This window comes from Scatophagus argus, chromosome 8 (genome assembly GCF_020382885.2).
Source record: "Scatophagus argus isolate fScaArg1 chromosome 8, fScaArg1.pri, whole genome shotgun sequence".
In the NCBI taxonomy this organism is placed as follows: domain Eukaryota; kingdom Metazoa; phylum Chordata; class Actinopteri; family Scatophagidae; genus Scatophagus; species Scatophagus argus.
In genome coordinates this window covers 7801740-7815625 of record NC_058500.1, presented here as the reverse complement: position 1 = coordinate 7815625, position 13886 = coordinate 7801740, and the positions used below count along the sequence as shown (strand labels likewise).

The 13886-nt window shown below is 42.7% G+C and overlaps 1 protein-coding gene across 1 annotated transcript in view; it reads right to left on the bottom strand.

Annotated features, from left to right (window-relative positions):
• Positions 1–13496, bottom strand: part of LOC124062862 (cadherin-4-like) — a 204458-nt gene extending 190962 nt beyond the window's left edge. Inside the window, exons 1-2 of the mRNA XM_046395895.1 lie at positions 12778–13496; positions 11386–11497 (exon numbers count right to left, since the gene is read on the bottom strand). Coding sequence (XP_046251851.1) covers positions 11386–11497; positions 12778–12834 — 169 coding nt within the window. The 5' untranslated portion in view covers positions 12835–13496. The remainder of the gene's footprint in view (positions 1–11385; positions 11498–12777) is intronic.
• Between the last annotated feature and the right edge of the window lie 390 nt (positions 13497–13886).

Here is a 13886-nt window from a genome sequence, read left to right as displayed (position 1 = left end):
CAAACTATGAATAATTTGTGCATAAATTAAGTGAAGGGATAATGAGAAATGCCACGCTTCTGTGATGAGAGGAAATGGAACACAGCAGTAGCCAATCAACTCCTGAAGATTAGAAATAAAATGAACCTCACCTGACAAAAGAAACATGCAGGGACAAAAAAAAAAAAAAAAACCTGACTAGTCAATAGGCTTTTGTGGCTCTGGTGTCCGACCAGCTGTAAATGAAGGGGCAGGGGCTTCTGTGTGGCCATGGGGAGATGTGCTGCTTAAGATAAGATGTACTGCCTCCTCAGCCATCTCTCCTAGCTGGGGGTCTGTTTCTCTGTTCTCTGCTGAGCTTTGAAGCTCTAATGCCTCTGATCTGTCATCTGTCTTCCTACCATACTGTCCAGTGTGTGTCTGCTCATGAGCAGGGCGATGTGACAGCACTGCAGCCAACACGATGGGAAGGGTGGCCATGCCCGTCTCTCAGAAAAAGACAGACTACGCTAATGTAAATTCATTAAAGAACTTAGTTCTGATGGGAGAGTTAAACATTAGTTGACCACCGTGTATGGCTTGTCATTTTTTTTTTTTTTTTTTTACAGATTACCTCTGTCTAATACACATGCATTTAGTAAACAAGGAAAATCCAGCTTTCACAGCAGGGCATGCTGACATTTTTGTTACAGGGCGTGTTTTCATGTAACACTAGACACTGCAAATAGGCTGTTTACTTCTTCATGATGGGGAAAGCATAGGCCACAAACTGAAGGATCAACAATGCTGCGAGTTCAATGGATCCACATTTCGTTCCGGGGTGTAGGTGATTGGTCAGCAGTGCTTCTGAAATGCACCCATCAGTGAAGACAACAACACAATATCACAATAATCTTTTTGCTCTCTCTCTTTCTCCCCCTCAGCCCGGGGGGTGTCTGCCTGGGAGGCACATCATCGAGTTTCCCTACGGTCTGTATCTCTGCCACCGTGGTGAATCAATTCTTAATAAACCATCTGAAGGCTTCCTCTGAGATACCTTTCATTTCCCCTCCTCAAAGCTGCAGGGCAAATTAGCCTGCCAAGAGGATGAGAGGGAGCAAGCGGCAGAAGAAAGCAAGCGAGGGGAGTGGGAAAAAAAACGACCCAACACCTACAATTAAATTAACAAATCACTGTTCTTAATTAATCAGGGAATTACAAGCAGAAGTGTGGGTTTGAGACGTGACTGACATGGCTAGCGCTCCCCTGCATCTGCTTTTGTTAGTGCTGCTGGGGTGGGGTAGCAGAGAGAGGTAAAGGAGGAGAGAAAAAGCAGATGAAAGCTTAATACAAACTCTCTGCAGAGCCCCCTGAGCAGAATAGCGAGGCTGCTAACACTACTCCTCCTCCCCTCCTTTCTTTGGCTTCCTCTTCCTATATATCCTCGTCAATGCTCCCTTACTCAGTTTTCCTCCCCTCGCACTCCAACTATTTCTGTCCCTTATCCACTCCCTGCCCCTCTTCTCACTCTCTACCTTTTGCTGGTTTTGAAACCTGTGTTTGCTAAGGTGCTGTGATTGACAGGTGGATTACACCATCGCTTTGTAATCCTTTCATTTCTGTGTTTCGGATAATCACACCCTCTGACCTCACCTCATGCCTCAAAGGACAGCCAACAATGCATGTGTGTGCTTGTGTGTGTGTGTGTGTGTGTGTGTGTGTGTGTGTGTGTGTGTATAAAAGCCCATGCATGTGCAATATTTAATTGTGTGCCACTAACCTTTCACAAAGCCTAGGCAATAAAACATTCATCATCTCCACTGTACACTGAGGCCAACAATATGCCAATCATCGTGCAAAATCACCATCACTCTGTTACATAGTTCATACACCACTGAACGGCACACAGTGAGCCTATCTTTCCGTCCATCCAAGGCCTAGCTTACAGCAAAGAGAGTAGCCCATCTGCCTGCTTGCCAGCCTGTCTGCAGATCCTCATCCTTTCCCACCCCAGAGAAGAGCAAACACATCTTCTCTTCTGAGTGTGGCTTCTCCTCTAGCCATTCTCTTCTGTCTCTCCTCCCCCCCTCCCTCCCTCCTCTCTCACCTTCCTTTCTTTCCCCGGCTCCTTCACAGGAGTTTGTTCCCTCGGCGGACACAAGATTCACTTTGTTTTTGATCATTCTCAGATTCAGAGCTCGACAACTTATCTGCTTCTCTACATTCTCCCAGGCCCAGAGGAGGAAAGCAGGGACTTTTATTACCCTCGCTCTTTGCTTCTTCCTCTGATGTGCTGAAAAAGACAATAAACAGATAGGGAGAAGGAGAAGAAAAGGATTCTGGCCAGCATGCTTCTAAAAGTTTGTGCTGTTGGTCCCAAGGCTTGAAACGGCAGGGTCTCTAGCCTACATTTAGTCATGGTCTGGCCAATTGTATTACAAGGCCTTTTTAGCCTTACAGACAGAATAATGCGGCAGTGTCACATACCAGTCTTCTTCAGCATTCATCTCGCGCTCGCAGCTGTGTGGAGTATCAGTAAAAGCATAATTGCAGTTTAGCAGTCATCCACTGTATCTTAGTACATGTGTGTGGCCTTCACATTGAAAGGGAAAATGAGTTATGTTGTGAATATTCTGCAGGTCTTGGATTCTTCAGGTTCTTGGTAGACGCAAAATGAATAACTGAACTTTTTACAGTTTTATAGAGCACACGACTGTATCTGCAATGACTTCATCACAGATGAAATACAAAACACACTTGATGCAACGTCTGCACTTTGGATGACATTGTAAACCTTAATTCAGTCTTCATCAGTATGTATTCATTGCTCAATGGAGTGAAAATGTTAACCATGTAATTTAGTACATGCAAGTTAGTAACACCTGTTTGCCACAGCTACTACGGTGATCTCACCGTGACATTTTTCTTTCATTTTACTGTGAAAGAGGTAAAAGAGGTACGCCACTCTTTTGAAAATCCTCTGCTGCACGGTGTAACCAAAAGGAACCCAACAAACAAGGATGTGGCCGCAATCGACACTGATAATTAACCAGCAAAAGAGATGAATCAGAACAAACAAGCCGCAAAATGAAATGACTTTTTCATGGTCACCTTGTTTGAAAATTCACATGTTCACAATTTAATTCCACGACATCAGATTTCACTTTAATGACAGTAATGTAGATTCAAAGTAGAATAATCCTCTAATGATCAAACAGTTTTCTCTTACGAAGCATCAACAACAACAGTACCTGCCTTTGTCGTGCGGCTGAGCATTTTTATTGATTTTTGGCAATGAAACAGCTTGCTTGGCAATACTACGCACATATGAAAATACATGGATGTCCACATGGCTGCATGCATGCGACACACACATAGAGAGCATTTAATTATTCGCATAACTATCTATTAATTTTAAGCACTGAATGGATTAAAGTTAAGCTATGCATCAAAGATCAGAGCCTAATGTAACCTTCTGAACCGTTCAGCTCTCCTCTGCCGAGGCACAATTCTGTTTAGCACGGTGTTCTGTCAGCTACATTAAAAAAATTCAAATTTACTAAATACTAAATAGACTTTTGAATTGTATTTACTGGAGTTATCTGTTTAATATCAAACCGATATACTTTCAATATTTTTAGTTTACGGTTACTTGAAGACATCAACATGGGCTGACAAACCTGTGATGGTAACATTTCATAATTGTCTGATATTTTATAAATTTCAGTGTTAACTGGAAAAATTAACTAACAAGGGTAGCCCTAAATCAAAAAGCTCCTGTTTTGATGGCCTACACTTCACTGCCCCTGCAAAACAATCCTGTCCAAAACACCCTTAAGCAACAAGTCAACATTCATCCACAACTTCTATGAGCCTAACTAGCCAGATAACTCTGGACCAGGCCACAGGGAGACAGAAGGAACCCCCCTTTGGGGAAATCAACGAAGTCTGTCAAAAAAAAAACGCCACCATCTATCTTGACATGAATCATCACACACCATTTGCAAAGACCAGCGCTTCTGTGGAAGCACCTTTACTAGCCCTGTATTAGCTTTTAGTCTGTTGAATAACGTAGGCCAAGACACCAAGGGACTCATCATTGTCTTCAGATTAATTAACATTACTGGCACACTGTTTGTCGACCCCCGACTCCTCTATCCTTCTCTCCCTATGCCTCTTGTGTTCCTGCACGGCTTCCGTGTTCAGAGGAATGAACTCAGTGTGTGTTGAACTTAAGAACTTAATGGGGAACATTCACAGGGAGTTCAGGACACAATCAGTTATTACCAGACAGCCATGTCTTCTGAGGGCTTCCATCCTTCGTTTCTTCCTCCCTTAACAAAGGCAAGGAATCTTCAAGCAAAAGGAATAGTATATGAGGCTGTAATGCTCTTGGATTTGTCCTGCCCACATTCTCCGAGAGATCATACACTTCTGCGGGCTGATTAGGAAAGTGTGAGAAATGAACAGAAGAGTCTTTAATTAACAATAACAATTTGATCTCAGTTTGGAAAAAGTGGGCACGGTGGAGAGATAATTGAGGACCAAGTTGGAGGTGAGACTTTTCCTTTATATATACATATCTATCATGTTATGTAGAGTTTTCATAACAGTGGCTGTAGATGAGCTTTAAGTGCACTTCTCTTTAATTATGTTTTGTTACAATTTATCCAAACTGAGCTCATAGATTTTTAATTTGCCCAGCAGATCTGAAATCTTCAACTTCAAAATGGTGTCGTGCATGTCCATTCCACTACCACTGAGTGTCTTTATCACAGCCTACCAACAAAATATAGACTTATGGAACTGTGATAGCTGAATCATCACAAAAAAATCAATTAGGCTGTAATTAAAATGCTTCCATAGACAAACAGAGGCAGTGGAGGAGTGATTGTGCAGGAAGAGGACCCCACAGTGTTTGGGCCCAGGCCAAAGTTATACTGGAGTAGTGAGCTGCCTGGGAAAGGAATCTGGATCCAATTTGATTTAAAGAGCCATAATGGGTTTTTTGTGTTTCTCTCTGTGTGTGTGTGTGTGTGTGTGTGTGTGTGTGTGTTTGCATGAAAGTGAGACAAGAGAAAGTAGCGGTGTATAGCTGCTGTAGGATACAGAGCCTTATCTTATGCTTCCTCTTCAAACCTGTTGAGAGGAAAGCGTCTCTGTCTCCCTCCACTCCACCCACTATATTTCACCCTCCCTGTCTGACAGTCTAGCTGAAGGACATGGTCAGTGTGACTCTCAAACAAAGAGAAAACGGCCTTGCAGGCTTATCGTTATCCTGCTGGTGTAATCCCTGTCCACCACATTCCAGCAAAAGAACAGCCCTGAGAGCGCCTTGCATCGCTCTTGCTCCTCATGACAAACTATTTTACCAAAGACAGCAGGGACACTTTACAACAGCCGCTGTGGGGTCTTAATCTGACACCACAGACAAAAAAAACCAAAAAAAAACAAAAACCTAACCTCAGAGAAAATGTTTGTGTGTCTATGTGTCGTGTGTGTGTGTGTGTGTGTGTGTGTGTGTGTGTGTGTGTGTGTGTGTGTGTGTGTGTGTGCATGAGAGAGAGAGAGAAAGAGAGAGCTAGTTGTGTCCCCTTGTCATCTTACAGCCTTCATAGCCCATACAGACCATCTGTGCATTAAAGAGCTGGAGTCCAAGCAAAGTATTTAAACGGATTTAATGTCTTCAGGAGGGCTATAACCTTGGTCCTGTAGGACCCCAGAAGGCCCATCATGCTAAGGCAGGAGGTCTCTTAATGTACCGAGCAGATGACAAGGATGCAGAGTTCACACACACCGCAGAGTAACTCAATCTGCAGGAAGTCTCCCACATTTGTTCATGCACTCTCCTCTCCCCTCCCTCCCGTCTCCTTTGTCCCTGCTCTCAAAACAAAGGGAGAAGATGTCAAAAATCTCATTAAAAAATAATGGCCTCCACCTGCTTTCTTTCTTTTCTCATTCTCTCCTGCTTGCCTTTCTAATGACCAGCTTGGAAAAACCTGGATGATACCCACAATGCACAGAGCACCGGACAACTACCTCAGTGCACCTAGCACGTCCAACCACAGAACGCACACAAAAGCACACACTTGTTTCCATAGCATAGGTTCCCAAGCCTACTGGTATTAATCAAAAGGAACTCCTGCAGGTGTAACGCTAGCCCCCCCTTTTGCTTTTGTCATAAACCACTCATGTCTAGACCTTAACAGGGAAAGAAACGCTCAACCACGTAGCTAAATCATCTATATGAGCCTCTCTGGGAAATCCTTACACGATTCTTTAAAACAATTGAAGACATAAATCATGCCTGAGGTTACACATTCAGTAAATATGTGTCAACTGGCTATTTGTAACAGCTCCCTGAGGTCAGATTAGCCTTTGGCATGAAGAGCATAAACCAGCACCTCGGTTTGTCTGTAGTGTCTTCACTGTTTCCTAAGGCATCCAACAAATGTTCAGCCTCATGCGTTTCTGTAATTAATAACCATGGAAAACGGATGTGTCTGCGCCAGTCTCCATGACTGAATATCCTCACAAAAATTAGCCACAAACCATGTAATATTTCAAACAGATGGCAGAGGCAGAATAAGGATTTGTGTTGTTATTTTGCATTATAACAGAGATTAGATGATTATATGAGAGAGGGTCGCATACACAAAACAGGAATGATTCATAACAGTGACAAAAGAGATTCGTGGAGAGATAGGACTTCACAAAAAGATTAGAATGAAGTAAGACACCATGATCCAAAATTAATAATGAGAGAAAAGAATGAGAATAATTTAGTCAGAAACAGAACGAAACAACGGAGGCCATATTCCAACAATGTCTAATCTCCATGAGGACGCCTGTCTGCTATCGACCCAGATAACACTGCAGGCTGTGTATCATGAGATTTGGGGCAAAAGGTAAACAGGAAATCAAAACAATCTAATTCTGTTTGAGGTTGAAGGGAAAGAGAAAATTGATGTGTTGTCCATCCCTTTGTAGCGTGTGAAAAGAAATGTTATCCTTTATTTAGGCTCCTATGAGTCATCCTTGTGTCCCTACACCACCGGCAGTCTAAACCACTGAAGAGTGCGTGTCAGCTCTGATTTTTGGGTTAGAGGGAAGATAATTTTACGCTAATTCCTGGTGTATTATTAATACCTACAACAGACAATCCTGTGAGGTTGTTGGATACTGAGCCACTTTTTCCTATGAAAATACTTATGTGCAGTAATCTGGGGGTGAAATTGACACTTACTGTATATCAAATGCAGCAGTTCAAGTTGCAAAATGATATTCAGAATACAAAGCCTAAAGCAGAGTAACAGCCTGGCTATTGGATTTTGAAAAATTCCTCACAGGAAAGCTCCACAAAACGAGGCAAGTGAGACTCATCACCGGGGGCCTTCTGCATGCTCGCTTCGGGAGATCTTTGGAAATCTTATCCTGAAGAAAAATTACAACTCTGAACAATTTGTTTTATTCAGAATGCAAAGTACTCCCATCCATTTCTCCTGGTTTCTGGTTACCCTTCTCCTCAGCAACAGCCATAATGTGCTAGGAAAATGACAGAGGCACTGAATGCAGAGAGGAGGGATCTGGGTCAGAAAGGCAAGATTTAAATGTCATCAGCCGCATGGTGAATCTCTACTGAACGGCAGCATATAAAGATACTGCAATAGGCCCTGGTTGAGTGAGTGTAAGAGCATTAGGGAGTGTGTGTTTGTACAGGAGCGAAAGCGTGCTTACAGTGCATCAGAAAATGTATTTGTGAATACAATAGCAATTCTGAGCCTGGCCAGGAGGGTTAAGGATGGATATGGTCGCTTTAATACAGACATTTATGTTATTCATTCTGGCTGATGAGTTACTGCAGGGATCAAGTTTTTAAAACAGAGTCAAGCATCAGTGGAGTTTCTAAAAACAAAGTGATGACTGCAGAGAAAATCTACAGTTCCCTTTGAGAAGCTGCACTGAGGACATCAACATCACTATAACTCAGGTACTCCCATGTCCAAAAAGAAGCCCAGAATTTACCAAAGCCCCATTCACTCTTTCTCTCACTCACACAACCACAGTCACACACAGAGAGAAAGCGAGGGCTGCCCAAAACCACCAGTAACCCAAACAAACTCCAAGGTCAGCAGAGTGGGCTCACTGAGCTGAAACCACCAACCCTGGCTTTCATTACCAGAGACAGAATCAGCAGAGGGATGCAGGGACACATGAGATGAGGTTACGTTAGCTGGCTCTGTTTATCTGTCTGAGTCTGGCCAAGGCCCAACTCATACTCTCTCGTCTGTGTGATACAAAACACTCCAAACATCACGACGGTATCTATTGTCGATCCAAATATCAAACCTTCAAATTATTTTAACAACAAAATACTTCTCTACACACTGATGAACACCGGCAAAACAGAATTTTTGTGACACAGAATTCACAGCCGAGGAAACTGTTGTGTGTGCACGTGTGTGTGGCAGAGCTCTAACTCTAATGATGCCCAGAGTGTGTGAATGGTAAAGCTGTCATAGCTTTAAGAAAATCTAGGAATGAAAGATAGTGGGCATCCTCAGCACGGACTGTGTCATACACACAGTACATGTACATATGTGCGCGCACACACACACACACACACACCTCACACCCCATAAACCCATTATCTCACCATCCTAAGCCCCTGCTGTTTATCTACTGCTCATACAACAGCTTTTTTTTTTTTTGGAGGGAATTTAAAACAGTAATCAGTTTGCTACTAAAATGTAAACACGACCAACATTTAATCCAACATGATCTGTAAGATAGGCAAGTCAAATTTTAAAATCACCATTAAATGTCCACCTTACAATCCAACTGAATAATGTACCAGTACAACCTAAGCAGTGCCATATTTTTATGTGTTCCAGTCATTAACTTTGGTAACTGGCAGGCTTCTCTCAGCAGAAACAATGTAGGATCCAGAATTTATAATTTTAAATTTTTATTGGATGCTCTTTGTTTATCAATGAAAACCCTCATTTGGCTGGAAGAACTAGAATTTTTAAGAAGTGATCTGAATGTTGCTCATCGGAGGAAGTTTAGTCAAGTTGTGAGAAAGCTGAAACTGACTCATAAAAAAGCTGAAAATAAAGAAATGACTAAACAAACAGAAAAGCTGAGGATCTATAAAAGGCAAAGAGTGAATTGCTTTCTTTATTTGTACATAAACATGCACTATCAAAGTTATACCGACTCTATGTCCTACCTAGGACAACATATCTGAGATAAAACCATAAAAATTGCATTAAAATTTAGCCCCAGCTTTGACCACAGCTTTGGTTATGTTATCTGGTGGTTTTATCACAAGTCTTACACATTTCAGACAATTCAGTACTTGAGAGTGACTCAAAAATGATAAAATGTGAAATGTAACACCCTCTTCCTCCTCCCTGCTGACCTCCTGTCTAGACCCAGGCATCCTCCCCATCATGGTCAAGGTCCTAGTTCTGTCCTTCCCATTATTCCTCCAGTGGCTAACATGAATACATATATATGTTTGTGTGTGTGTGTGTGTGTGCGCGCATGTGCATGTGTGTGTGAGTACGCATAAGTGGGTGTCATTACTCCTGCCTCCATTTGACGGTTTTGGGTTAAACAATGTTATTATTAAAGCCTTTCCATAGTGGCTTCCTGCCTCCCTCCAGTGACACCCTTACCAACTATAAATCAACTGCCTGATCCCTGTAAATCACATGTGATCTGTGCTTGTGCTTTGCCAATGCAGCTGTGTTCTCAAACGCACACGAAGATGACATTGCAGCTGTGAGTGTGTCATAGCAAAGATGAGCACATGTTACTTTAGCAGGATCTTTTCCAAACAACACAAAGCAAACAAATGATGCATGTTAAGCTGAAGCATATGCTTTGAGTGTGATTTGAGAGAATACTGTTCATGAGTGGAGACTGTCTATTTGGTCTGATAACACAGCAATGCTTGACTCTGACTTCTGTGTGGCTTATACGAGAATACATAACTCAGTGTGCAGAGGAATCACACTACAGCATCTACTGTTTGTGTTAAATTGAATTCCTAAAACTAAAAACAACCCTGTTAGACTACCAAAGATTAGTTTATGCCTGAAAGGAGACACAGAGACAATTTCATCTCCCCGCGACTAAACAGGATAAATAATGCTGTCTGAAATAAATGGCTCCTGTGCAACCGTGATGGCTCATTCTGTGATTGTTTGTGATTGTGTTGACACCCCCTGCTGGGCTGAAGACATCACTACCACACGGACAGCAAGTTCACTGCCAGCGCCGACATGCTATATCCAATCCCACTTCCAACCAGGCTACAATACACTGAAGGTAATGAAATACTAAAATCAAGCTGATACCTTAGACTTACACCACTCCAGAAAAGGAAAACAACAAATATAGACAGAAGAGAGAAAACAATAAAAAATATTACATTCTCAATCCTATTGTATTGTATATCCTTATCCTAAAATGCTTGTATTCATGCGTGTATGCCTGAGCAAGTGCAAACTCAAGAGAGAGAGAGAGAGAGAGTCTAGACAGCTGTATCCCCGCCAGGTCTCTCCCTGCTAAGGAGAGTGAGAAATATATACTGTGCAGCTGCCGAAGACACAGTCGACCCACAAAAGAGCTATTGTGCGCCCACAGCAAAACAATACAGCTTAGCTGAGCTACGAGAAAAAAACCATTGGGATCAATAGAGAATTGCAATTAGCCCACATTGGCAGGAGCAGTGCCAGATTAGACACAGGATGTCGATTCCATTTCCTGCACTATCGGGCCCTCAAACTCAGTGGGCTCACTGTGTAATCGGAGCAACACACATACAACTGGGTAAGACGTTGTGGTGTGAAGGTGACAGTAGGGGGACATAAGTGATAATGAAGACAGCGATGATAATAATAATGCAGGGAAATTTAAATACAAAAAAACAAGATGAAATCCAGCATACATAGGAAAAGAGTAACAGAAAAGTATTTGGATTGCAATAAACAGCAACAAAAACAACAAAAAAAAATCTAGTCTACGTACATTTTTGTTTGTTTTGCTTTGTCTGAAGCCCTCAGTTGCGACACTGCAACATAATGTTACAACAGCAAACAAGTGAACTACCTCTAAAGCTGTCCCTGATCAGGTCATTTCCAGAACCAACAGTTGCAGCTGTTTACAATCATGGTCGGCTTCAAATGTATAAAGAATTCAATAGTTATATACCTTTTCTAAGTCTTACATCAATTTTGCAGATGTACATAAGTGGTGCTTCAATAAATTGAAAATCACATACACAGTCTGGTATTGAAAGAAAACTCATCACAGCACAAATTTCCTTTCAGTGACCTTACAGAAAGCTCTTTTACTGACACGTTTTGTCTTCTTGACAAAACATGAAAGAACTGAGAGGCCTATTAAAAGCCTTACCTTTAAGTATGCCCTGGCCTTGCAGTACATCCCTTGAAATCAGTACCGAGTAGAAGCTTTGTGAGAAGCCAGCTTGGCAGGGACCTTTGGGAGCATGCTCCCCATTATTCCTCTGGAAGAAAGAGAATGAAATGTAAGACATCGATAAACATAGATTCTATTGATTTCTTACTTCTCTTTGGCCCGGAGCCTTGAACAAAAGGAGCATAGAACATAGCAGTTAGCAGAAACATATTCAACAAGTTTATCAACCATATGCTCCTGGGTAGACACATTGCTGATTAAATACTATTTAATTGCTGTGTCTCAGAACAAGTGCTTTGTAACCCACTAAACAAAGAAGCCAGCCCATGATGAAATGAGGACTGTTTTCTTTAGTATTTTAAGTGATGTGCGCAAAAAGGAAAACTGCATGAATGCAGCAGAATCGGTGAGGACACTGACTGTGGCTCTCTTACTCCAGCAGAGATCCTGAGAACGGGAGAAGTGGGCAGTGTATGTGAGAGAGAGTGTGTGTGCGTGTGTGTGTGCGTGCGCACTACTCAAAGGGTCTGCAGAAAACTTTGCACCCAACATATAATGCTTACTGTTGGCTAAATTGGACGATCAGATCCGCTGCAGCACAAATATATGTGGCTGCGCGCACACACACGGTGCCAAGGGTGGCTCAAGTCTGATAAGGAGGCATAACACACAAGGTCCTCTCCTCTCAAGAGGGAGAAACGGTAGAGTGGAGTATTTCTGTGTCATTTTACTAAATTTTGTAAATAGGAGAGCGATGACTTTAGTCACAAAAGCAGAGAGAAAGATGAAGCGGAGCTGCTTGGTGCGCCGTTCAGAGTAGCCCACGGGCGCCGACTTAATTCAGAGTTTATTGATTAAATGACAAGAAAAGGTTGAACTAACTAAAGTTCAACTTAATGTAGGCTGTTGGTTTTTATTGGATGAAGTCCTATTGGTGATTGTACAACTAAAATGAGCGATATGACTACATGAGTTTGGTGAAGAATAAATGTATCACCGCCGGAGATTAAATTGTGCAGTCATTTCAACTTGTGTAGGATTTTGCAAGCCGGAGAAAAGCTGACGAGGATCAGCGCGGATAACACCGGATTGTTAACTCTTCTTTATTTTTTACCCCTCTTACACAATGAAATTCATCAGGGAACCAATTAGCGTGCTTGTGAGGGAAATAACGACCGGCGCTGCGCTGCAGCAGCAGCAGCAGCAGCTCACTGGACTGACACTGGACCCCATCCGACTCTCTGACTTTACTGAAGCTTACGCGCTATTGCTTTCAACCCGCGCACCCTGAGACGCCGTGCCTCATACTCTCACAACTCCAATACAAAGAACAAGGTGTACTACATTAAAAAAAAGGAGAAATCTCACCCAGAATGTGTCAAGAAGAAGGGCTGCTGTCAGGACCAGAGCGAAGTCAGTTCTCATGGTGGCGAGAGAGCGAGCCAGGGCTGCCTGGACGAGAAACCAGAAACGGGTTCGATTCGCAAATCTTCTCCAGTATTTGTGTAATTCCTCCCTTCTTCGTCGGACTCTTCGTTACGTCCCTCCTTGCGCTCCGTGAGTGTGCTGCAGCTCTGCCCCGAGTTTTCCCGGCTCTCTCATCTGCAGGTGAGCGCTCCGCTCAGCTCCAAGGCGCAGCCAGCGTCACTCTCCAACCCCTCCTATCACCCAGTGCAGGAAAACTCCACACACGCACTTAAAGAAACACTCGTTGGAGCTTTGGATCAAACAGCCGTACCTCTGACGTCTTACCGAGGACTCCGATATTTTAATCCCTCTCCTTTGCCCACCTGAAGGGCTCGGCGGTTTTATGGTTCCAAATGAAAGGGTCGGTAAACCATGATTCGAGTCCCTTTGCACAAATGCATGGCAAACTCATTAATCACTAGCCATGAAACTTCCAACACCGCTTTAAAACCACGCAGCTTCGACATCTGATATGTACATTATTAGACTTCAACAGTTAACTGATCGTGCAGACGTGCGCTGCATTAACTGCTTTAACATCCACTTCCCATTGTTACTGTTCAAAAAATCCTACTTGGCTCCATTTAGGCGAGGCGAGCAGAGAAGGCCGATTAGCTGCACAAGTCACGTGTGCATTAGGTATACCGTATGACCTGCAGGTGATGAGCACGAGTGAAAACATATAAAAGTGAGCAATAATCCCCACCACTCCTCTATGGTCCAGCATTGTTACTTAATGCGGTAGAAAAACACATAAGAGCAGCTCATCACATTGATGGGTTCTTAAGCTTGTTCCTGTATGATGTTGCCACAAGATAAAACACCACCAGTGGATTTTTGTGACATGTAGTAAAGGATGGACTTTCTTAATTTAAAGAAAACAGAACTAGATGTGCAAGTTGAGCCCATCTTAATGGGAGCTTTTGTATCTATTGACAGGCCTTGATCATTTTCATGGCATTTATTTATTGACTCACAAATTCTTCAAGAGCAATAGATCGTCACAGAAT